This window comes from Aquarana catesbeiana, linkage group LG04, assembly GCF_042186555.1.
Source record: "Aquarana catesbeiana isolate 2022-GZ linkage group LG04, ASM4218655v1, whole genome shotgun sequence".
Classification (NCBI taxonomy): domain Eukaryota; kingdom Metazoa; phylum Chordata; class Amphibia; order Anura; family Ranidae; genus Aquarana; species Aquarana catesbeiana.
In genome coordinates, this window is record NC_133327.1 from 472,020,335 (window position 1) to 472,044,731 (window position 24,397).

Consider the following 24,397-nt stretch of genomic DNA (forward strand, 5'->3'; position numbering starts at 1 on the left):
ATAAATAAAAATGAATTTCGGGAGTAACTAAATAAATTTATTTTTCAGACGAAAACTAAATTCCGAAACGAAATATTTCAGTGTGTACATGTCTAATACTAACTAATAAGCATCATTTATTTTTTCACAAGAAATCTGTAGAACAATGCTATACCTGACTCAAGCTGGGCTCCTCCACTTCTTCCTGACTGGAAGTCCCAGGTTGGACATCGGAAGCATCAGATAGGGAGAAAGGAAGAGTGGAAGGAAGAGTGGAGAGGGATTCCCTGACTTCAGTCTGGTCTGACAGAAAATGAAGCCTCTCATAGTGCCACAGCCTGGGGACATAAACGTCATCTGCTGCAGCTCCGGATCTCTGGGAATCCTGGACCTTCTTGCGCTCCCTAAGATAAGTGCTCCTCAGCCCACCAATTTTGGCTTTGAAATAGGGGATGTTTGCCGTGGGGACCTGCGTCTTCACCAACTCCAGCAGTTTCTCCAGTGCTGCCTGCCTCTTTTGTTTATGATTATAATGCGGGTGTTTGACCTGCCACAGACAGGGCAGCTCCCTGTATTTATCTAGGAATATTGGGAGAAAGCTGTGGTCTTTGAACCCATCTATTTTATCTGCAAGACACAACACAAGACAAACCCTAATATCAGGCTAAACTCTCCTAATCTTGTCCCAATTTAGGCCTCAATCTATAAGCAGTATAGGCCCAAGTTAAAATTGTACCTTTGTTATCATGATCGGTGCTTCCGCTACTCCTTCCTCCGCTCACAGATCAAACGTACGACGCACGCGTGTTATGCTTTATATACACTGCGCATGCTGAAACTCCGCCCACCCTTGACGTTCTTTCTAATCTATTCCCGGCCCCTTCTTTTTCGGCACAGTGGGGAGAGCACATCGGAGACAGAGCAGGTGCATGATAATAGCAGCAACGAGGAGGAGGAAAGAGCCAGAAATGTCATGATCCCGCAGGAGATTTAAGGCATCAAATATGGCCTTTGTAGAGATGGTGGAGATTGTGGTCATCTTGAAAAGGGCCGACTATGATGGGAAGTATGGACCTTACTCAAACCCAAATGTGAGAAAGGCCAAACTCATGGCTAAAGTTGTGAAGAGTCTGCACAGGCATTTTGGGGTACGACGATCCAAGGATCAACTGAGGAAACAGTGGTCGGACCTGAAATTGAGGGAGCATGATCAGCATAGAAGGATCAGAAGAGTGCTGCAAAAAATGTAGTAGTTGTCCTGTGTTCCTATTCTTATTATTATTACCTTCATGCTGCTCCATGTGCTTTTCTTTACTGTTGTACAGTTTAAAATGGCAACTTTCATGCTCATGGGCACATTAATCGTTTGTTCGTTCAGTCACTAAAATACGATGTTTTGGGCAGATGCAGCTCAATACATTTTTTCTGGCCTACTTCTATAAAAAAAGTTTGTCGTCTAGATGGGTTTGTAACTAGAATGAAATGCAAACTAGATTCTGTGTAAGGAGAGGACACTCAGCAGCAGTTTACACATCTGGACGCAGGAGCACTAGTGTGGGAACATCCTTTTTATTAGGGGGTCCCACACAGGTGCTCCAGTGAATACTATAGGGGTGTCTCCATCTGTGAAACTTGCACAAAACAAGTAAGTATTCCAGCTTTAGAAAGGGAAAAAAGTAATGTTTTCAGCTTGGAACTCTGCCAAAACAGACAATTGTACCCCACTTCTAAGCAATGTTTCATATTCCTATTTCTGCCATCAAATATCTGTGTGCTAAGTATAATTTTTTTTCCACAAAGGGGAGAAAAGACTCGGGACATCAGAGACCAGGGACTCCACAATTCCGGAAGAAGGGGAAATCCCCCAAACCCAAGCAGAGGAGGAGGGAGACATTGTTGAAATTGGCGAAATTGTCACCACAACAGGTGAGTGTCTGCAACCACAGCTTCAGGTAAGAGATGGATGCCTGCATATTATATTTATATAATACATGTTTTTTTTTTGTTTTTTTTTTTAGGTGATGGGGATGTTGTGGAAGAAGAATGTCATTTCACCAGTGAAAGTGCCCAGATCCTCATCGGGGATATAATGGGGTGCAATAGGGATTTAGAACAGCTAAAGGAAAACATCAATGATGTTCAAAAAAAATGAAGAACATCATTGATGTTTTAGGGAGAATCTAAAACACCCAGAAATCCCTAAATTTTTTCTTGTTTTTATGACTAATTTTTTACGTATTTTAAAAGCCAAATTTTGAAGATGCACACAGTGTGTCAACATGTGCTATCTGCCATCACGGAAGATCAATGTACCCATTTTGTGGGTGCAACCCCTTTCTCGCTACTAAAGTAGCTGAGAGGAAAGGGTTGCACCCCCAAAACACGTCCATTGATCCCCCATGATGGGAGCTAGCACATGTTGACATTAGGCATGGAATCAGGAGGGAAATCACCATTTTGAATCCCAATTTGTGTGAATCTTCAAAATTTGGCTTTTACAGGGGTGACATCACCCCATCTGATGAAAGGCAATATCAACCTAGTTTCGACATACTCATGTCTGATATTGCCTTCACTTTATAAAAGTTGAAACTTTGTAAGTTCCAGAGTTGTGTACGGTTTTATGGTTTTAAACATGCCTGTTTTACCTATAAAAGGCCATTTAAAATTAATGTGACCTAAAAAAAGTTATTATACAACAAACATGTTGGTTTGTTAAAAAACCCTTTTATAAACGCACATGTGATTGTACTTTGAGTAAAAAGTATCATAATCAACAATGTGTGTCTTCTTCTTTCAATGCTCAAAAGCAGTTTTTGGAGTAAAGTTGTTTTTTTCAGTGACAATGGGGGTTATTTACTAAAGGCAAATCCACTTTGCACTACAAGTGCAGTTTCAGTGCAGTCTCAAGTGCACTTGTAGTGCAAAGTGAATTTACCTTTAGTAAATAACACCCACAGTGCTTTATGATTTTACACAATCACGCCATTTTCAGGACTCCCCAAATTTCGGTCATGGTGCTGAAAATGATGAATATTTTTGTCAGTTAATGCATTACATACATTAGCAACAAAAACAAGGTGTATGTGTAGCAGACCCACAACATAATAATAATAGTTAGCGGAAGAAGATTGTCACCTCATGTCTCAAATAAATTTTGTTTGCACTGTTAATAATACCATTAAAATACCATTTAAAAGATAACTGAGGAGATAGCTAAAAGAAAGCCAAGCAGTAAATCAAAGCAAATATTTGTTCAGTTTCAAATATATTTTTATTTAAAAAATGTCTCAGACATTGTCTAGCATATCAATGGCCCCCCTACCCGCAAAGTATTCCAGGTATCTTAAACGGACCTTGCGGGCACTCAGGGGGGGCAAGCCAGGACAGCCAGTTTCCAGTGCCCTCAGGGTTGGTTCATTATCAATTCCGGCCTCAGACCCAACTGAGGCAGCATAGTTCACAGAATTTCACCTTAAAAAGTTGTGGAGAACACAGCAAGGAGGGGGTTGAGGTTATTCAGTTTATATTCCGCCATCTGTATCGGTGTAAGAAATAGGCGGAACCGGCTGGCCATTATTCCAAACGTGTTCTCCACCACTCTCCTGGCTCTGGTTAGCCGGTAATTAAAAACCCTTTGGTCCAGGGTGAGGGTCCTCATAGGGAATGGCCGCATAAGATGGTCTCCCAGCGCAAACGCTTCATCCGCAACAAAGACGAATGGGAGTCCTTCCGCATTGTCTTCTGGAGGTGGCAAGCCCAAGCTGCCATTCTGGAGATGCCTGTAGAACTTGGTCTGAATCCACCATCTGAAATCCGGCTATTCTTCCCCACGTCCACATACAGGAACTCGTAAGTAGCCAACACCACTGCCAACATCACAATACTATTGAACCCCTTGTAGTTGTAATAGTATGACCCCGAGTTGGGGGGTCCCATGGATGTGTTTCCCATCAATTGCCCCTCCGCAGTTGGGAAAGTCCCACTGGCAAAGTCTGCCATTCCTGTGGCGTGGAAGGAAACTGGAGTCAAACAAGAAAAAAAAAATTAGTAATTTTGCACATAAACATTGAAAGCAGATTAGACACAAACATACTTGGCCAACATCAGTATAACATTTTAGGGAGTATTTAAAGACAAAAGTATAAGGTCCACCTATCAGATTCCTCACCCCCTCTGATGGCCCAAATTTTAGGGGGGGGGGGGGAGGTTTTGGACAGGTAACCCTCTCAACTGCAGTGAGAGATGAATGCATACATAATGTGTGTAACTTTGGACAGTTCCTCCTTACTTACACTATTGGCAGCCCACTGGACAGGTAAGATGTGTCATAATACAAAAAGAATTTACACACTAAAAATGGGAGCACAGTTTTACATTCTGCAATTACCTATCAAGATAATAATATGAGAAAAAAACTTTAAACAGTACCATTTGAAAGTATTCAGGCAGGCCCTTGCACTACATGCTTTGGGGAATTCATCCATAAATATGACAACAAAAGAGGCAGGTATAGTGTGTATGGGTTTGGCAAAGTCAGCAGATAGAGGACTGGTATCAGCTGACTTAGCAGTTGGGGGGAGGGGGGGTTCCATTTGATTTTGTGAACCCAAAAAAAAAAAAAAACCTATGGCACTCTGCATGAATTTAGGGACACAAATAACATTTTTACACATTTTAGGGGGTGTTTAGGGTAAAGCACTACAATGGAGCTGACAAAATACATTGTTAAGTGACTAGACTAGGTGTGTATAGCATGCTGGGGACGTTAGTGAAGGCAAAAATGCATGAAGGACAAAAAAGGAAGTTTAAAAGCTTCCAGCATGCATGAGGATAAAGGGGACATTCACAGCATATTACATTCATGGTAATTAGGGAATGATGAAAGAAATACAATACATTAGCAAACATTAAATACAATAGAATGTGATGTTAAAGGAGAAATCTTACCTTAATATAGTCCTTCTGCAGGACCTGAATAACGGCAGAACAGGTCTCTGGGATAATGATCCCCAGAGCCTGGGGGGAGATGCCTGTCGAGAACTTGAGGTCCTGCAGGCTTCTCCCCGTCGCCAAGTACCGCAACATGGCTACTAGCCTCTGCTCCGGAGTGATGGCTTGCCTCATGCAGGTATCCTGCCTGCTGATATAGGGGGTCAGCAAAGCCAGCAGACGGTGAAAAACGGGGTCCTTCATCCTGAGAAAGTTCCTAAAATCGTCAGGATTATTCTCCAGATCTCATGGAGCAAAGGCATGCGAGAGAATTGGTCACGCTGGAGCAACCAATTCTTGGTCCATGAACTCCTCCCCACCCAGTTCATGGACTGGGCTTGTGTCAAAGCTAAAAGCCCAACACCAAGCCCCTGCACAGCACAAACTCTACAATGAGTACGTACACGAAACAAGGCTTCAAAGCGGTCAGCTGGTCAGAACGAAGTAACAAAACGCACTGAAGAACAGTAAGGCCTGTGAAGAGCGACCTGAAAATCAGCAACAAGCGGACAAGAACGCACTGATAATCAAATACGAACTCACTGCATGCACTGAAGAACAGATACAAACCCACAAAAGCACAAACTGAACACCAGAAAAACGATCTGAAAACCACCAGTCTGAAAAGCGAGAATCGTCTCTCACCAAACTTTTACTAACACGAGATTAGCAAAAGGAGCCCAAAGGGTGGCGCGCTTGGTATTGAACTGTCCTTTTATAGTCCCGTCGTACGTGTTGTACGTCACCGCGTTCTTGACGTTCGGAAATCCCGACAACTTTGTGCGACCGTGTGTATGCAAGACGAGTTTGAGCCAACATCCATCAGAAAAAATCCGAAGGATTTTGTTGTCGGAATGTGCGACCATGTGTACAGGGCATTACAGAGAATGCTGTGAGCTGGGTCTGTCTTTGATTTATAGTTAAAGCGGAAGTAAACCCATCCATTTAACCATTTCAAAAAAAGTTACATTTCCGGCACATGCCAGGAATGTAACACTCCCATTGGTTGTGCTCTCAACCAAACTGTCAAACCATCCAATGGCTGGTGTCATAACGGATCACATGTGCAGCATCATGGCAGTTATAGATCAAACAGAGGCCAAGATGGCAGCTTCCTTGGCTGAAAAAGATAGGAGGGTTTACTTCCACTTTAATCAGGTCACGGGTGTGAAGCCATAACCCATTGTATGCTGCCATGAAGATGCACCGGGAAAGGAAAATTACAGGAAGCCATTTTTTTGGGTACAAGGTTTGTGGCATATGTGTGTTGCATATACAGTAGGCAAGGGTTCCATGTAACAATGCCCCCCCCCCCCCACTGTTAGTATTATGTGGCCACACTCACCATTTGCCACTTTAGGATTCCCCAGGTTTTGAACAATCCTAGCAATGACCTTGCTATCTTTACACTGAAATGTAACTCTTCTATAAAGACAATATTACTGCACAGTAATAGTAGATTAATACAGATAATGTTAGCCTATGTAGTAATCTCCAAGCTTTCAGATCCCTATCTCATGATTTTATCTCATCTGGCCCTTTGCCATCAACTTCTAAGGGTACATTTGCCAACCAGTACTTTCCAGTTTTATTAATCATATTTTTTACTTACAGCTCAATAGCGTTTGCCACACTGCATCTGCAATCCCCCATAGACCAGACATCACAAAAAATACTGCAAAGTTGCCGGTTGTTGGTTTCCATATCAAGAAGCCGATAATGCAGCCAATGTTTATAGCTGCTCCTGTTAGATAAACATTTCACAAAACATGGTTAAACTTAAAACATTTAACAAAAAAGTACCATAAATACAGTCATTAGTTTGTATAGCATCATCTGATGGCATCAAACTATGGATTTTGCTGTTTAAGATGGTTGTCTCTAGCTATAGTTACCAGTGTCTCTTGTTTAAACAATATCAGCTGTGGGGGAACTGCAACATACGCAGAGCCAGACAGTTATAATATAATTCTGCTTAACGGCAGTACAGCCCATACCATTGATTCTGTGTTCCAGCCCTCCACTCGACTGGCTGAGGTGCAATCCTCGTTTTGGATCACAATCGTATCCCGGAAGTCTGCGCCGAACACACAAGCCGACAGTGCAGAGGAACTAGGCTCTCTTCCACCGGAAAAGTGCAGAGATTACGTATGGCTCCTACTGTAATTCCCCGTGCTGGACTAACAAGTTATTACATGTGAGTGCTTTTAATGGAGCTTTCTCATTAAATAATACAATCTTACTAAAAGGTGCCTTTGCTGTTTTTCTTCTCTTACATATTGGAGTGGCTTCACCTCCCCTCATAGGTCTGCCCTGCCAACAGACTGTATATCTCTCACAAAGAGCTACTCACTGCTCAAAGGACTATTTTTATGATGTGCATTGTGGTCTATCATTTACATTGAAACCTGTGCTGCTATCTGTTGTTGTATTTGTTACTTATAATATAATTCTGGCTGGTGCATAAAACAGAACTACCATGGACGGGTCACTGGGAATAGGTTATCAGCCTGAGCCTAACACAAGGGACTTGGTTCCAAAGAGAGGCTCTTGCTCCTAAAAGCTTACTGTATGTAAACAGCAGTTTTCTGTGCAGAGGTAGAGTGTGGAAGTCTTCCCCATATGAGGGTGTCATTGGACCTGAATTCCACTTCCACTTTCGGAATTCAGAGAAACCCCATATTGACATTTAGCTGGAGACCAAATAAGATAACACCTGACTGCCGTTGAGCAGCTAAACCTGACTTGCATCTGAAATAGTTGGACTCTATAAATAATCAACTATTCAAGTAAAATATTCCTGAAAAGATAAGCTGATTGGACATTGTATATCTGTGTGACTTGGCATGAAGAGTGAATGTGTTGTGAAGTGTTATAGGAAACATTTAGTCACAACATATACTTTAATTTATAACACCTACACTGTAATCGCAACACAAACAATTGTTTTATTTGACAATCCAATAAAAGCTTGCTTAAACATATCCTTTCATTTTGTGAAAGCTGCCTGTCTGCTGACCATCTTTTTCCAAAACTTCCTGAATTACCTGCATGCTATGCAATGTTTACATTCAATTGCTAAGGACTACCATCTCATGGTATTTATGGGGAGTGTGAGGGACTGTACTAGGGACAACAAAGGCCCCACTGTGTGAAACATCCTGTGGACTGTGCATATTGTTCTGAGACAAAGTAGTGCTATCCCTCAGAACCGGTACCTGGGCATGTGAATACTTCAAGTGTAAAGTGCGACAAGTTGTACTGCTAGGCCTCAGGTCTTCCACACTCAGGCAAACCCTAACTTTCAGCCAACCAAATAGGGCCAAAATGTCCTAAACCCAAGAAGCTATAACAGAGAATTGGAATGAGTAGTGTAGGCATGTGCACTGCTGACAAATTTGTTTGTTTTCGTTTCATTTGTTTGTTTGTTTTTACGTTTTTTTGGGTCATTCGGTATGATCAAAATTCGTAAATTAAAAAATTAGAAAATTCGAAAAAAAATGGAAAAATCGGAAATTCGTAAATCCGAAATAATAACTAACCGATTAATAAATAACTATTACATTATAGGTATTGGAATTTCCTTTCAAATTTGGCTGTTAGCGAACTTAACGAATACAAATTTATCCAAAGTTACGAATCATCCGAAATAACGAATGTTGCATATAAACAAATGGAACGGAACAAATTAATAAATAATAAAAATAATAATACGTTTTTATTATTGTAGTTTATTATTATTAATTCATTACGTTCCATTGGTTTAGATACGGCATTTGTTATTTCCGAAAAATTTGTAACTTCGGATAAATTCGTATTTGTTACATTCAATAACAGCCAAATTTGAAAGGAAATTCCAATACCTATAAATTTAATAAATAGATAAATAATACAGCGCTATGTGATAAAATCCTCAATATCACCATACCATAATCGCTAACAATCGAATATAAAGTGCTATATGTAAAATAAATAAATAATTGATTCATAAATATACAACATCAAATGATAGGTGCATCACAGAACAATAACAGTGTTCCAAACAAAATCCCAGTACAAAGTGATAAAAATGCAAGTATGAAGCAAGTCTAGAGTGAAAGAAGTTGATAATGAAGTTCAATGATATCCAATATTGTGACATGTGCTTTGTGCATAACAGAACAATATTAATCACTTCAGCCGGAGTCTCTCTCTGAGATTTGGTGTTTAAAAACATTTTTTTTTTGCTAGAAAATTACTTAGAACCCCAAACATTATATATATTTTTTTCTAACACCCTAGCAAATAAAATGGCGGACTTTGCAATACTTTCTGTCACACCGTATTTGCGCAGCGGTCTTACAAGCGCATTTTTTGGGGAAAAAAATACACTTTTTTAATTAAAAAATAAGACAACAGTAATGTTAGTCCATTTTTTTTATATTGTGAAAGATAATGATAAAAACCCTAAGTAAATTGATTCATGCTTCAAAATTGCGCCCGCTCGTGGAATGGCGACAAACTTTAACCCTTAAAAATCTCCATATGCGACGTTTAAAAAATTCTACAGGTTGCATGTTTTGAGTTACAGAGGATGTCTAGGGCTAGAATTATTGCTCTCGCTCTAACGATCGCAGCGATATCTCACATGTGTGGTTTGAACACCATTTTCATATGCGGGCCCTGCTCACATATGCGTTCGCTTCTGCATGCAAGCTCGGCGGGACGGGGCGCGTTTACAAATTTTTATTTATTTTACCTTTTATTTTTTATTTTTACACTGTTCTTTGAAAAACAAAATTGTGTCACTTTTATTCCTTTTACAAGGAATATAAACATCCCTTGTAATAGAAAAAAAAGCATGACAGGACCTCTTGAATATGAGATCTGGGGTCAAAAAGACCTCAGATCTCATATTTATACTAAAATGCAATTAAAAAAAAGTGCCTCTTTAAGAGCTATGGCCGGAAGTGACATTTTGATGTCGCTTCTGTCCTGCAATGATATAGAGACGGGTGGGGGCCATCTTTCCCACACTTATCTCCATACCACACAGGAGACAGGACACGATCGCCTCCGCCGCTGCCGGCGGCTCCTGTAAGCGGCGAAGGGCACCGGAGCATGGCAGGGGGGGCCCCTCTCGTGCCACTGATAAAAGTGATCTTGCGGCGAATCCTCCACAGAGACCACTTTTATCTGAAAGCGGACTGCCTGCTGAAGAATAGGATACCGGGGTTATAGTAGCTAGCTGCTGCAATAACAACAATATCCCCAGCCCCAGAAGGTTTTACCCCCTTCCTTTTTCCAATTTGGCACTGCGCTGCTTTAACTGGTAATTGCGCAGTCATGCAATGCTGTACCCAAACTAATTTTGCGTCCTTTTTTTCCCCACAAATAGAGCTTTCTTTTGGTTTTGAAATTTGGAAAAAAATGATATTTTCTACTTTTTGTTATAAAAAAAAATCCAATAAACTCAATTTTAGTCATACATTTAGGCCAAAATGTATTCAGCCACATGTCTTTGGTAAAAAAAATGTCAATTAGCGTATATTTATTGGTTCGCGCAAAAGTTATAGCATCTACAAACGAAGGTACATTTTCTGGAGTTTACGCAGCTTTAGTTTATGACTGCCTATCTCATTTCTTGAGGTGATAAAATGGCAGGGCACTACAACCCCCGCCCAAATGACCCCATTTTGGAAAGTAGACACCCCAAGGAAATTGCTGAGAGGCATGTTGAGCCCATTGAATATTTTATTTTTTTGTCAGTGATTGAAAAATTACAAAAAAAAAAAATTACACAAAGTTGTCACTAAATGAAATATTGCTCACACATGCCATATTTATATGTGGAATTACACACCAAAATACATTCTGCTGCTTCTTCTGAGTATGGGAATACCACATGTGTAAGACTTTTTGGGAGCCTAGGGTACAGGACCCCAAAAACCAAGCACCGCCTTCAGGATTTCTAAGAGCGTAAATTTTTTATTTCACTCCTCACTACCTATCACAGTTTCGAAGGTCAAAAAATGCCAAGATAGCACAAACCCCCCTCCCCCCAAAATGACCCAATTTAGGAAAGTAGACACCTCAAGCTATTTGCTGAGAGGCATGATGAGTCCATGGAATATTTTATATTTTGCCACAAGTTGCGGGAAAATTACAAACTTTTTTTTGTTATCACTAAATGATATATTGCTCAAACATGCCATGAGCATACCCTGTTTCCCCGAAAATAAGACCTAGCGTGATTGTCGGTGATGGCTGAGATATAACCCCTACCCCCCAAATAAGCCGTAGTTAAAGTCCTTGTAGGTCTTATTTTCAGGGTAGGGCTTATTTTTGGGGAAACAGGATAGGGCTTATCTGGGGGGTAGGGCTTATATTGCAGCCATCACTGACAATCACGCTAGGTCTTATTTTTGGGGAAACAGGGTATTTGAAATTACACTCCAAAATACATTCTGCTGCTTCTCCTGAGTAAGGGAATACCACATGTGTGAGACTTTTTGGGAGCTTACCCGTGTACCCATATACAGGACCCCGAAAAACAATCAGCGCCTTCAGGCTTTCTAAGGGCGTAAAATGGTGATTTCACTTCCTCACTACCTATCACAATTTCGGAGGCCATGAAGTGTCAAGATAGCACAAACCCCCCCAAATGACCCCATTTTGGAAAGAAAACACTTCAAGCTATTTGCCGAGAGGCATGTTGAGTCCATGGAATATTTTATATTTTGCACAAGTTTCGGTAAATTTAATAATTTTTTTTTTTTTTTTTTTTTTTTTTTTTTTTTTACACAAAGTTGTCACTAAATGATATATTGTTCAAACATGGCATGGTTATATGTAGGGATAAGCTTTCTGTTCGGGTCGAACATGAGTTCAACTCAAATATTGGCTGTTCGCCCGGTCGTCAAAAACCGAACATTATGGGCCATTCGCGCCAAAATTAAGCGGCTCTTAACAGCCCATAATGCACCACGGGAGCGCAGTGCATTGCTGTAGGATGATTGGCCAAAGCATGCACCATAACCTGCATGCTTTGGCCAGTCCCAGTGCCCTCAGCTAAGAGAGCCATAATTGGCCAAAGGCAGGGTGCCTTTTGCCAATAATGGCTCAGGGGGACTAAGTCCACGTCCCACACTATATAAGGCTGCCTGCACGTCAGCCCGTGTAGTGTGTTGTTGGCGTGGATGGAGAGAGAGTGTCATTTAGATTGAGCAGGCAGGTAATTCAGTTAGCTGCAGTGTAATTAATATATATATATATATATATATATATATATATATATATATATATATATATATATATATATATATATATATACACACACACACACACACAGTCTCATATATATATATATATATATATCCACTGTATCCAGTTTAGCTATATCTGACTGCAGGCCGTTCCTGGTGTACTTTTTCTAATATACCTCAGGCGGTGTACACAGTACTGTGCACCCATAGTGCAATTGCTACTACTTTTCTGGTGGTGTACACAGTACACCCATAGTTGTTGTTACACTTCTGTCGGTGTGCACATTATCATGCACCCCTAGTGCACTTGCTACTACTTTTCTGGTGATGTACACAGTACACAATACATACAGTACACCCATAGTTGTTATTATACTTCTGTTGGTGTACACAGTACCGTGCACCCCTAGTGCAGTTGCTACTACTTTCCTGGTGGTGTACACAATACATACAGTGCACCCATGGTTGTTATTACACTTCTGTTGGTGTACACAGTTGCTACTACTTTTCTGGTGGTGTACATAGTACACAATACATACAGTGCACCCATAGTTGTTGTTAAACTTCTGTTGGTGTACACAGTACTGTGCACCTCTTGTGCAGTTGCTACTACTTTTCTGGTGGTGTACACTAGTGCACTTGCTACTACTTCTCTGGTGGTGTACACAGTACACAATACATACAGTACACCCATAGTTGTTGTTAAACTTCTGTTGGTGTGCACAGTACCATGCACCCCTAGTGCAGTTGCTACTACATTTCTGGTGGTGTACACAATACATACAGTACACCCATAGTTGTTATTACACTTCTGTTGGTGTACACAGTACCGTGCACCCCTAGTGCACTTGCTACTACTTTTCTGGTGGTGTACACAGTAAACAATACATACAGTACACCCATAGTTGTTATTACACTTCTGTTGGTGTGCACAGTACCGTGCACCCCTAGTGCACTTGCTACTACATTTCTGGTGGTGTACACAGTACACAATACAGTGTAGTGTAGTTTTGCTAAATAAAATTTACAGCATGGCCGGAAGGCCACCAAGGAGAGGCAGACGCTCACAGGACACTAAAAGAGGGCAAGCAGGCTCTGTGTCTACAGTCGACAGCGCTGGTCATGGACACGGTGCATCCTCAGCATGTGGCCATGGGGCACACTTGTTCTTTTTTTCTTCAGCTGGCCATGTTATTGAGCCACAACATGCAGAAGAGTTGGTGGATTGGATAACAAAGCCCTCCTCATCGTCCTGTTTCTCCGTCACCCAGGCTCAGAGTAGTTTGCCTGCCAATGCAGCTGCCAAAGCGGCCTATTCCATCGGTTCCATGTCAGCAGTCACTCCTTCCCTAGCCCCACCATCATGCACGGAGGCGTCCCCCAAACTATTCGAACACAGTGTCGGGTACATGCTGCAGGAGTATGCGCAGCGATTTGAAGGCTCTGATGATGGTACCCAGGTTGAGGAAGGGAGTAACGTGAGAGAGGGGGTACCCAAGAAGGTCAAGAAACTGGCAGTCATGTTTCCCAAGCTGCAGCATACTGCCAAATTTTCTCCAGTGACGAGGAGGGAGGGGATGATGAGGTCACTGACTCTACTTGGGTACTTGATAGAAGAGAGGAGGAGGAGGCACATCTCCAATGAGGCAGGATGCCCTCCAGGGGGCAGCTTAAGGGCAGCCACCCTATTGCATCACACCGCAGAGCTAAGCAGGTGCAGGGCGCTGTTGACTCCCCACATATTTTGAAAAGTTATTTGGTGTGGGCCTTTTTTGACACGTGTGCAGCAGATCGCACCGTTGTTGTTTGCAATATATCTCTGAAGCATGTCAAGCGTGGCCAAAACAGCAGCCGCTTGGGCACCACATGCTTGACAACCTCCCATGCAGTCCATTGGCAACAGCACTTAAAAGACCCACATCAAAGAACAAGACGGACCTCTCCTCACTCCTCATCATCTGGGATCTCCAACCCCACTATACCCCCAGTCCTCTCAGAAACCTGCACTGAGAGGAATGAAGGTATAGAAATAGGTGTCCCAAGTACTTGTGGCCAATCTGCTAGCGGTACACCAACATCGGGTTTTAGCAGGCAAATTCCCCTACCCCAGTTGCTAAACCTTCGAAAGAAATTTGGTCCCAGCCATCCACATGCTCAGCGTCTGAATGCTAGCTTGGCCAAATTGCTAGCACTGCAACTGTTGCCTTTTCAGCTGGTAGACTCTGCCCCCTTTTGTGAATTTGTGGAATATGCGGTACCTCAGTGGCAGGTTCCCAAACACCATTTATTTTCACGGAAGGCCATTCCGGCTCTCTACCAGCATGTGGAAGGCAATGTCTTGGCCTCATTGGACAGGGCGGTCAGCAGTAAGGTGCATATTACTGCTGACTCATGGTCCAGCAGGCATGGACAGGGATGTTACCTTTCTTTCATGGCGCACTGGGTAACTCTGCTGGCAGCTGGGAAGGATGCAGGACAGTATTGTTGGAGCTTGTTCCGCCACCACGCCTCCAAAATGCTAGTGGTGATTCAGCCACAGCTCTATCCTGCACCCCCTCCTCTTCTTCTTCCTCTATGGCCTCTTCCTCTGCAGATTTCTCCTCTGAACTATCGGTGCTCCATAGACGTTCAAGGGGCTACGCAAGCATTCAGGCAAAAAGATGCCATGCGGTGCTTGAGTTGGTCTGCTTAGGGGACAGGAGCCACACTGGGGCAGAGATTCTGTCAGCTCTGCAGGGGCAGGCTCAGAGGTGGTTGACGCCACGCCAGCTTCAGCCAGGAATGGTTGTATGCGACAATGGCACCAACCTCCTCTCCACCCTCCGACAGGGACACGTGACCCATGTTCCCTGTTTGGCTCACATCCTGAATTTGGTGGTGCAGCGGTTCTTGAGCAGGTACCCTGGCTTACAGGATCTCCTGAGGCAGGCCAGGAAAATCTGTGGTCATTTCCGCCTGTCATATAATGCCAGTGCTCGGCTGGCTGACATTCAAAGAGAATGCAACCTGCCCAAGAACCGCCTCATTTGTGACATGCCCACCAGGTGGAACTCAACATTGGCAATGCTGCAGTGGCTGCACATGCAGCAGAGGGCCATCAATGAGTACCTGTGTGAGTATGGCATCAGGGGAGCTTGGCTTTTTTTTGCCACGCCAGTGGCTACTGATCAAGGATGCATGCACTGTCCTGTCACCATTTGAGGAGGTCACGAGGATGGTGAGCAGTGACAGTGCATGCATCAGTGATACTGTCCCTCTTGTCTTCCTGTTGGAACACATGCTTCGTGGAATAATGGACAGGGCACTTGAGGCAGAAAAGCGGGAGGAAGAGGAGGACTTCCTTACCTCTCAAGGCCCCCTTTATCCAGATACTAGTATTCCTGCAGGCACCCAATCACACAGGAAGAAGAGGGGGAGGAGGAGGATTGTGTCAGCATGGTGGTGGAGGATAACACTCAGCATCAGCAGTAGTCTTCAAGGGATCGTTTGCAGTCCCCGGAAACCCATGGAGTTGTACGTGGCTGGGAGGAGGTGGTTGAGGATCATGTGATCCTTAGTGACCCAGAGGACTCGAATGCCTCTGCAAACTTACGCTGCATGGCCTCCCTGATCCTGCAAAGCCTGCGAAAGGACCCTAGGACTCGTGATATATATATATAAGAAAAAGAGAGAGCACTCACATCCGTAATTGAGAGGGCAACAAAAAAGCAAAGGGATACTAACTAGGTATCCCTGGATCGGACTTTAAAGGCATAAGAAACAATAGTGAAGTATTAAAAAATAACAATATTTATTGAAAAAATACACGACATCAATAAAGCATGATCACAGAGATCAGCGGAAGGCTATCTCCCAGTGGCTATTTATCATGTGTCTATTCCAGTAATTACTATAAAAGGACCACATTAAAAGCTGGTGTGTAGGAGTTTATACTCCATCAGCAATCAGGCATCTTTGGCCTTAAAGCTTTAGTACTTCCTACCATGGCTACTGGCTGTGCCACCACCACCGCCTAAGGCAGGTTTCAAGGTGCCAAAAAAATTTGTTCAGAGGACTTTGCCTCAGCGTACCGTGTACATGGGGCCTTACAGTGTTGTGCCACCACCGCCTAAGGCCCAATTTTTATGCCTCTGTTTAACAGGGGCGCATAATTACAATTCTTGATATAATATTTCACAGCAGGGCCTGTTCCTGCGTGCAACAAAAGTATCTGTGAGGATTCAGGCCCCATGTACATGGGACGCTGTTAAACATGCGTTCAGAGGCAGTTGGACGCTTTTTTCAACTGCCCCTGAACTCATTCAATGTTATCCTATGTGACCATGTACACAGTCTGTTTATTGCTGTTTTTTTGCAGTTGTGTTTAACAGTGTTTCTTTGGAAGCAAAAAAATGGGTTCAGACGCAGAAGATTTCCACATTTCAGACGCCAAACGCGGCTAAACGCGGGTACCCGCATTTAGACGCATTTTCGTTTATAATCGTTTTTAAAGGTGCCCTATATTTTAGACCTGAAAAGACAAAAATATGATGGAAAACAATGAAAAAACATAAAAAAAATACTTAAAAATGTTTTAATTACTTGCGATGATTCATAGACCATATATAGTCCATATATAGACCATATATAGTCGTACTTTTTCAAGTAGAAGGTCAAATGTGGCAATGGACATGCGTGTGCAATTAAAAAAATTGTCAGGGTAGGTACGCAGCTGTACGTACATGTTTACAAAATATCCTGCTGACATTCGCTGCGCAATCAAAGGATGGGTCCAATAGCGACAAACTCTGACTCTGGACCTCTCACACATTTTTCTACGTCATTCTAGCCTCATCAAGAGCAATGTCAGGAGCTTTTCCTCACATATGCTCATTACGGGATCCATTGCAAAAAAAAAAAAAAAAAAAAAAAAAGCACAGAAATAGAGGCAAATACAAGTAGACAACTGCTCTCTCTGCTACTGCTACTCACTCTGGTCAAAATGGCTGAAATAGTTAACTACAATGTTTTTTGAGCTTGGGGAGGGTCTTAAATGAGGTAATCTTAATAAATGCTTCTAGACGCAAACGCGGTTAAACGCGGCTAAACGCGACTAAACGCGGCATGCAAACGTGGCTAAAACGGCGTTTTAAACGCAGGTTTCAAGGTGTCAAAAAAATTTGTTCAGAGGACTTTGCCTCAGCGTACCATGTACATGGGGCCTTACAGTGTAGTGCTACCACCGCCTAAGGCCCAATTTTTATGCCCCTGTTTAACAGGGGTGCATAATTACAATTCTTGATATAATATTTCACAGCAGGGCCCATCCCAGCACCCACCAAGAGTAACTGTGAGGGCTTACAGTCTTCTGGTACCACCAACACCTAAGGCCTGATTTTCCGCAGAGTGTATAGGGCAGGCCGTATAGTATATACAGGTGGTCCCCTATTTTCAAACATCCGACTTACAAATGACTCCTACTTAGAAACAGAGGGAGACAACAGGAAGTGAGAGGAAAAATACCCCTAGGAAGGGAAATTCTCTCCTGTAAAACGGTAGGAAAAAGGTGTCTCCACTGATGCTTTATCACCAATCCTTGTTTCCCTAATAACCCAAAATTTTCTAAATCCAATTGTCATTGGGACAGAAAGTGAGGTGAAATCTTATGAACAGGGGCACAGACAGCAAAACAAATTTTTACAGGGGTGATGATAACCCTTCCCTATGTTATCCAAAAAACTTAAAAATAGATTTTTTTTGGCTGGAGCTACACTTACAAAATGTACCTGTTCCGAATTACAAACAGATTCAACTTAAGAACAAACCTACAGTCCCTATCTTGTTTGTAACCCGGGGACCGCCTGTATACTGCTGCTGTTCAGAGTATATAGGGCCTGGGGGCCCCACGCTTTTTTTTTTCATTTGGGTTCCCCTTAATATCCATACCAGACCCAAAGGGCCTGGTAATGGGCGGGGGGGGGGGGGGGGGCAACATTACATTACAGCTGCAAGCAGTTTAAAATGACTTTTACTCCTTTAGAAATGTCATTTTGTGCAGGGACTGTTCTAAACACGGAAAAATGCACCACTTTACAGGCATATTATAGTCACCCCCCCATATTTAAAGGAATATTTCACTTTTATTGTTTCACTTTAAGCATGATAAAAATCACTGCTCCCGAAAAAACGACTGTTTTTAAAACTTTTTTTTTGCATTGATACATGTCCCCTGGGGCAGGACCCAGGTCCTCAAACACTTTTTATGACAATAACTTGCATGTTAGCCTTTAAAATGAGCCTGTTCGCATGTTCTGCCGCGAACTGAACCGGGGAGTGTTCGGCTCATCCCTAGTTATATGTGGAATTACACCTCAAAATACATTCTGCTGCTTCTCCTGAGTATGGGGATACCATGCCTCTTAGCAAATACCTTGGGGTGTCTACTTTCCAAAATGGGGTCATTTGGGGGGGTTTTGTGCTATCTGGACATTTCAGGGCTTCCGTAAATGTGATAGGTAGTGAGGAGTAAAATCACACTTTAACGGCTTTAGAAATCCTGAAGGCGGCGCTTGGTTTTTAGGGTCCTGTACGTGGCTAGGCTCCCAAAAAGTCTCACACATGTGGTATCTCCATACTCAGGAGAAGCAGCAGAATGTATTTTGGGGTGTAATTCCACATATAACCATGCCATGTTTGAACAATGAATAATTTAGTGACAAGTTTGTGTAAAAGAAAAAAAAAAAACTTTTTTTCCCCTTAAACTTGTGGCAAAATATAAAATATTCCATGGACACAACCCCCTCTCAGCAAAGAGATTGAAGTGTCTACTTTCCAAAATTGGATCATTTGTGGGGGTTTTGTGCTATCTTGACATTTCATGGCCTCTGAAACTGTGATAGGTAATGAGGAAGTGAAATCACCATTTTACGCCCTTTAGAAAGCCCGAAGGAGGTGATTGGTTTTTGGGGTCCTGTACATGGCTAGGCTCCCAAAAAGTCTCACACATGTGGTATCCCCACACTCAGGAGAAGCAGCAGAATGTATTTTGGGGCATAATTCCACATATGCCCATGGCATGTTTGAGCAATATATCATTTAGTGCCAACTTTGTGCAAAAAAAAAAAAACAACTTTGTAATTTTCCCAAAACTTGTGGCAAAATATAAAATTTTCCATGGATTCAACATGCCTATCAGCAAATATCTTGGGGTGTCTACTTACCAAAAAGGGGTTATTGGGGGGGTTGAAATGTCCTGGCATTTTATGCACAACATTTATAAGCTTATGTCACACATCACCCACTCTAACCACTTGAAGAGAAAGCCCTTTCTGACACTTTTTTTTTACTTGAAAAACATTTTTTTTGCTAGAAAATTACTTTGAACCCCAAAACATTTTATATTTTTTTTAAAGCAAAAGCCCTACAGATTAAAATGGTGGGTGTTGCATTTTTTTTTTTACACAGTATTTGCACAGCGATTTTTCAAACACAATTTTTGGGGAAAAAAACACTTTTTTAAATTTAATGCACTAAAACATACTATATTGCCCAAATGTTTGATGAAATTAAAAAGATGATCTTATGGCAAGTACATGGATACCAAACACGACATGCTTTAAAATTGCGCACAAACGTGCAGCGGTGACAAACTACATTCATTTTAAAAAAACGTTTAAAATCCTTTACAGGTTGCCACTTTAGATTTACAGAGGAGGTCTACTGCTAAAATTACTGCCCTCGATCTGACCTTCGTGGTGATACCTCACATGCATGGTGCAATTGCTGTTTACATATGACACCAGACGAATGCTTGCGTTCTTCTTTGTGTGTGAGCATGGGGGGACAGGGGTGCTTTTTTTTAATTATTTATTTTGTTTTTTTTATTTTGTTTTTAAACTGTTCCTTTCAATTTTTTTTAATCATTTTTTTTTGTTATCTCAGGGAATGTAAATATTCCCTATGATATCAATAGGTAGTGACAGTATATATATATTTTTTATTTTTAATAAATAAAGAAAAATTTATTTTTATTTTTTATATATAGATTTTTTATTTTTCTGCTCTCAAAGCATCTGACCACACCAAGATCGGTGTTATAAAATGCTTTCCCAATTTCCCAATGATGCTGTTTATATCCAGCGAAACCTAAGTCATGAAATGCTCATAGCTTCCGGTTTCTTAGGCCATAGAGATTATTGGAGCCATTCTGGTCTCCAATCAGCTCTATGGTCAGCTGGCAAAACCACCGGCTGCATTCTCGGGTTCCGTGTTGGGACAGGAGAGCCAGAGAAAAAAAAGACGGTGGGGGGGTTGTTCCCTCCCACTGCTTGTAAAAGCAGTCTAGAGGCTAATTAGCCACTAGTATTGCTTTTACATGAAAGCCGACCCCTAGCTGAAAAGAATGATACCTAGATGATACCTAAAGCTGCAGGCATCATTTTGGTATAACCACTCAAAGTCCAGCAAAATACCAGTATGTTGTTGGGCATATATTGTAATGTTCTTTTTTTCATGCTGCCTATGGGCTGCATGAAAAAAAGAGATTGATTGGTGGGTATGCCCACCATTAGAATACCACCCTTCATCCACCCACTTCTAATGATGGGCATACATGCACCATTTTTTTTAACTGTGGTGGTGAAATCACCTCCTAGATCGCTGGAGTCGCTGATTTTCGTATAGTGAGAGCAAACGCTGTTGCTGTCAAGATAAATAAATCAGTGCTGCAGCTGAATGGCGTACCTGAAAAGCAAACAATGGTAACGATAAAACATTAACTCAATAAAACAACTTGATTTTTTGATGCAATCTGTGCCTAAAAAATATATGCCGAAGCATGGGGGCAATACGCCCATAATGTTAGGTGCAAATCCCTCCTACACCCCTGCCCCCATGCTTGGGCATATATGCTCTTTTTTTAACTGTGGTGGTGAAATCACCTCCTACAGCGCTGGAGTCATGGCTTTATGTATAGTGGGAGCAAACGCTGTTGCTGTCAGAATAAATAAACCCATGCTGCAGCTGAATGTCGTACCTGCTAAGCAAATGATGGTTAACAAGAAACCAAAGTAACATTACAGTATAACAGTAAGACATAACAGTAGAATTCTCTCCTGCACTCAGGTGTCCAGTAACTACGTATGTGGTGCGACCAACTTAATGAAGTAATGCCTGATGTCTTGCAGCCCTCCTTAGAACAATGGGTATTCATAGACTAAAGGGAAACAAAGAAAAGAAGGAGGGCGCACCGACCTAGTGCATTACCACTGATAAAACTTTATTGTAGCATTAAAACAGCAAGATGTATACTCACAAACGAGCATTCATAAAGGCTTTGACAAGGGAGCAGATGCGCTGTTCTGAAGATCGACACATCAGGACTTAATGTCGAGAGGGTCAAACCAATGGAATGACTGATGGCTGACGCGTTTCGGGGGAGCATCCCTTTCCTCAGGGCCTAGGCGGGCATTGGCTAATCTCTCGTAGTTGCCTCTACTTATGTGTGTCTGCAAGGCCCAATTAGTAGCGACACCCACCACAATAGGAAACGCCCACCCATATGGACTTCCCCTCCCTGGCCCAATCCCTCCTAGGTATGACCCTTAACCCAACGGCTGGGAACCAATATTTTGACCCTCTCGATATTAGGTCCTGGTGTGTCGATCTTCAGAACAGCGCATCTGCTCTCTTGTCAAAGCCTTTATGAATGCTCGTTTGTGAGTATACATCTTGCTGTTTTAATGCTACAATAAAGTTTAATCAGTGGTAATGCACTAGGTCGGTGCGCCTTCCTTCTTTTCTTTGTTTTCCTAACAGTAAGACATACCATACCTGCAAAGTAAATACAATAAAATATAGTAAAAATAAAACATTACAGTTCTAAAATACAGTAACAATAGAGAGAGAACAATAGATATAGAACAATAGAGAGCGAACAATAGAACGGACAATAGAGAGGGAACATAAGAGAGAGAACAATAGAGAGAAAAAAAATAAAACCACAACTATTGGCTTTTTTATTTTTAATTTTTTTTGTGTTTTTGTGTGTTTTTTTTTGCACCTTTATATAAACTGTAAACGAGGAAAGTGAGAGAATGGGACTTTAAAGGTACATCATATACAAGGCAAGACAAATATAATAGTATAAAAAATATAAATCATTTATTTAGAAAAGACAAGATAAAAATAAGGACTCCAATTACAATCATAGTCCTGTGTAAGCACACATATTCTAACCCTAACAAATGAGAGAACTGAAATCACATGCAAAATGTTCCCACGTCCTAGTTTCGACATGTTTCACTCCCCACACACCGTTTTGTTTGACTTTAAGCATTATTAAAATCACTGCTCCTGAAAAAACGGCCGTTTTTAAAACTTTTTTTTTGCATTGATCCATGTCCCCTGGGGCAGGACCCAGGTCCCCAAACACTTTTTATGACAATAACTTGCATATAAGCCTTTAAAATTAGCACTTTTGATTATTCATGTTCGTGTCCCATAGACTTTAACGGTGTTCGCGCGTTCGAACGAACTTTTTTCCTGTTCGCATGTTCTGGTGCTAACCGAACAGGGGGGTGTTCGGCTCATCCCTAGTGGAGTATTAGCGTGGGGTACAGCATTGCACAGTCCTAGGGCACACTTACACGGGGTCTCGAAAGATGAGATGGCCATCACATTTTGAAAGACCCTAATCTGGAACGTTTACAGTTTACAGTTCGAGAATAAGGGGGGAGGTCAGCACCAAAAAAGAAACACAACATACAAAGGTACCAACATCCCTAATAATAGTAGTGCGAGGAAAGTAAGAGAATGGGACTTTAAAGGTGAAGAACCAGAAGAAGATGATGAAGGAAGATAGAAGAAAGAAGAAGCATTTAAATAAAGGAATTGTCAAAAACTGTCTCTCGTCATTTTTAACATTTTTGACAGTTTTTTAGTGAAATGGTGGGGGTAAGTACCCCCTTACCATTTCACACAGGGGGGGGGGGCGGGATCTGGGGGTCCCCTTGTTAAAGGGGGCTTCCAGATTCCGATAAGCCCCCCGCCCGCAGACCCCCACAACCACCGGCCAGGGTTGTGGGGATGAGGTCCTTGTCCTCATCAACATGGGGACAAGGTGTTTTGGGGGCTACCCCAAAGCACCCTCCCAATGTTGAGGGCATGTGGCCTGGTACAGTTCAGGAGGGGGGGGCCGCACTCTCATCCCCCCTTTTTTCCTGCGGCCTGCCAGGTTGCGTGCTCAGATAAGGGTCTGGTATGGATGTTTGGGGGGACCCCACACCGTTTTTTTTTTTTTTTTTTGGCGCGGGGTTCCCCTTAATATCCATACCAGACCTGAAGGGTCTGGTATGGAATTTAGGGGGAACCCCACGTCATTTTTTTTTTAATTTTGGCCGGGGTTCCCCTTAATATCCATACCAGACCTGAAGGGCCTGGTATGGAATTTAGGGGGACTCCCACGTCATTTTTTTTTTTTAATTTTGGTTCGGGGTTCCCCTGTGGGGAATTCCCATGCCGTTTTTATCAATGAACTTCTATGTGTATTGTCGGCGATGCAATAGCCGGGAGTAGGTTTAAAAGGGGTTTTTTCCTTTGAAATGTCATTTTGCTGTCAGACTGTTCTAAACACGGGAAACATGCGCCCCCTTTACAGGCGTACTATAGAAACCCCCCAGCTACGAAATTTAAAGGGATATTACACTTTTATTGTTTGACTTTAAGCATTATTAAAATCACTGCTCCTGAAAAAACGGCCGTTTTTAAAACTTTTTTTTTTGCATTGATCCATGTCCCCTGGGGTAGGACCTGGGTCCCCAAACACTTTTTATGGCAATAACTTGCATATAAGCCTTTAAAATTAGCACTTTTGATTTCTCCCATAGACTTTTAAAGGGTGTTCCGCGGCATTCGAATTTGCCGCGAACACCCCAAATTGTTCGCTGTTCGGCGAACTTGCGAACAGCCAATGTTCGAGTCGAACATGAGTTCGACTCGCACTCGAAGCTCATCCCTATACTCCACTAGTGTGTGGTGGCGTTCGAAACATTCACCAATGCAAAGACCAGGTTGGTCAGATCAGGAGGGACAATAAAAGAGGGTGTCATGCCTATATCCACGCTTTCTGCAGACACAACATCTTCTTTGGGGTGATCGTTGGGTAGGGATACCAGGGAGGACATACGGAAAATGCCTCCCCTGCA

General features: G+C 42.2%; 1 protein-coding gene across 1 annotated transcript in view; it reads right to left on the minus strand.

The window, feature by feature from the left end:
- LOC141140426 (protein unc-93 homolog A-like) overlaps positions 1–24,397 on the minus strand; it is an 827,018-nt gene that overhangs the window by 53,840 nt on the left and 748,781 nt on the right. The window contains exon 7 of the mRNA XM_073627591.1: positions 6,584–6,715. Coding sequence (XP_073483692.1) covers positions 6,584–6,715 — 132 coding nt within the window. The remainder of the gene's footprint in view (positions 1–6,583; positions 6,716–24,397) is intronic.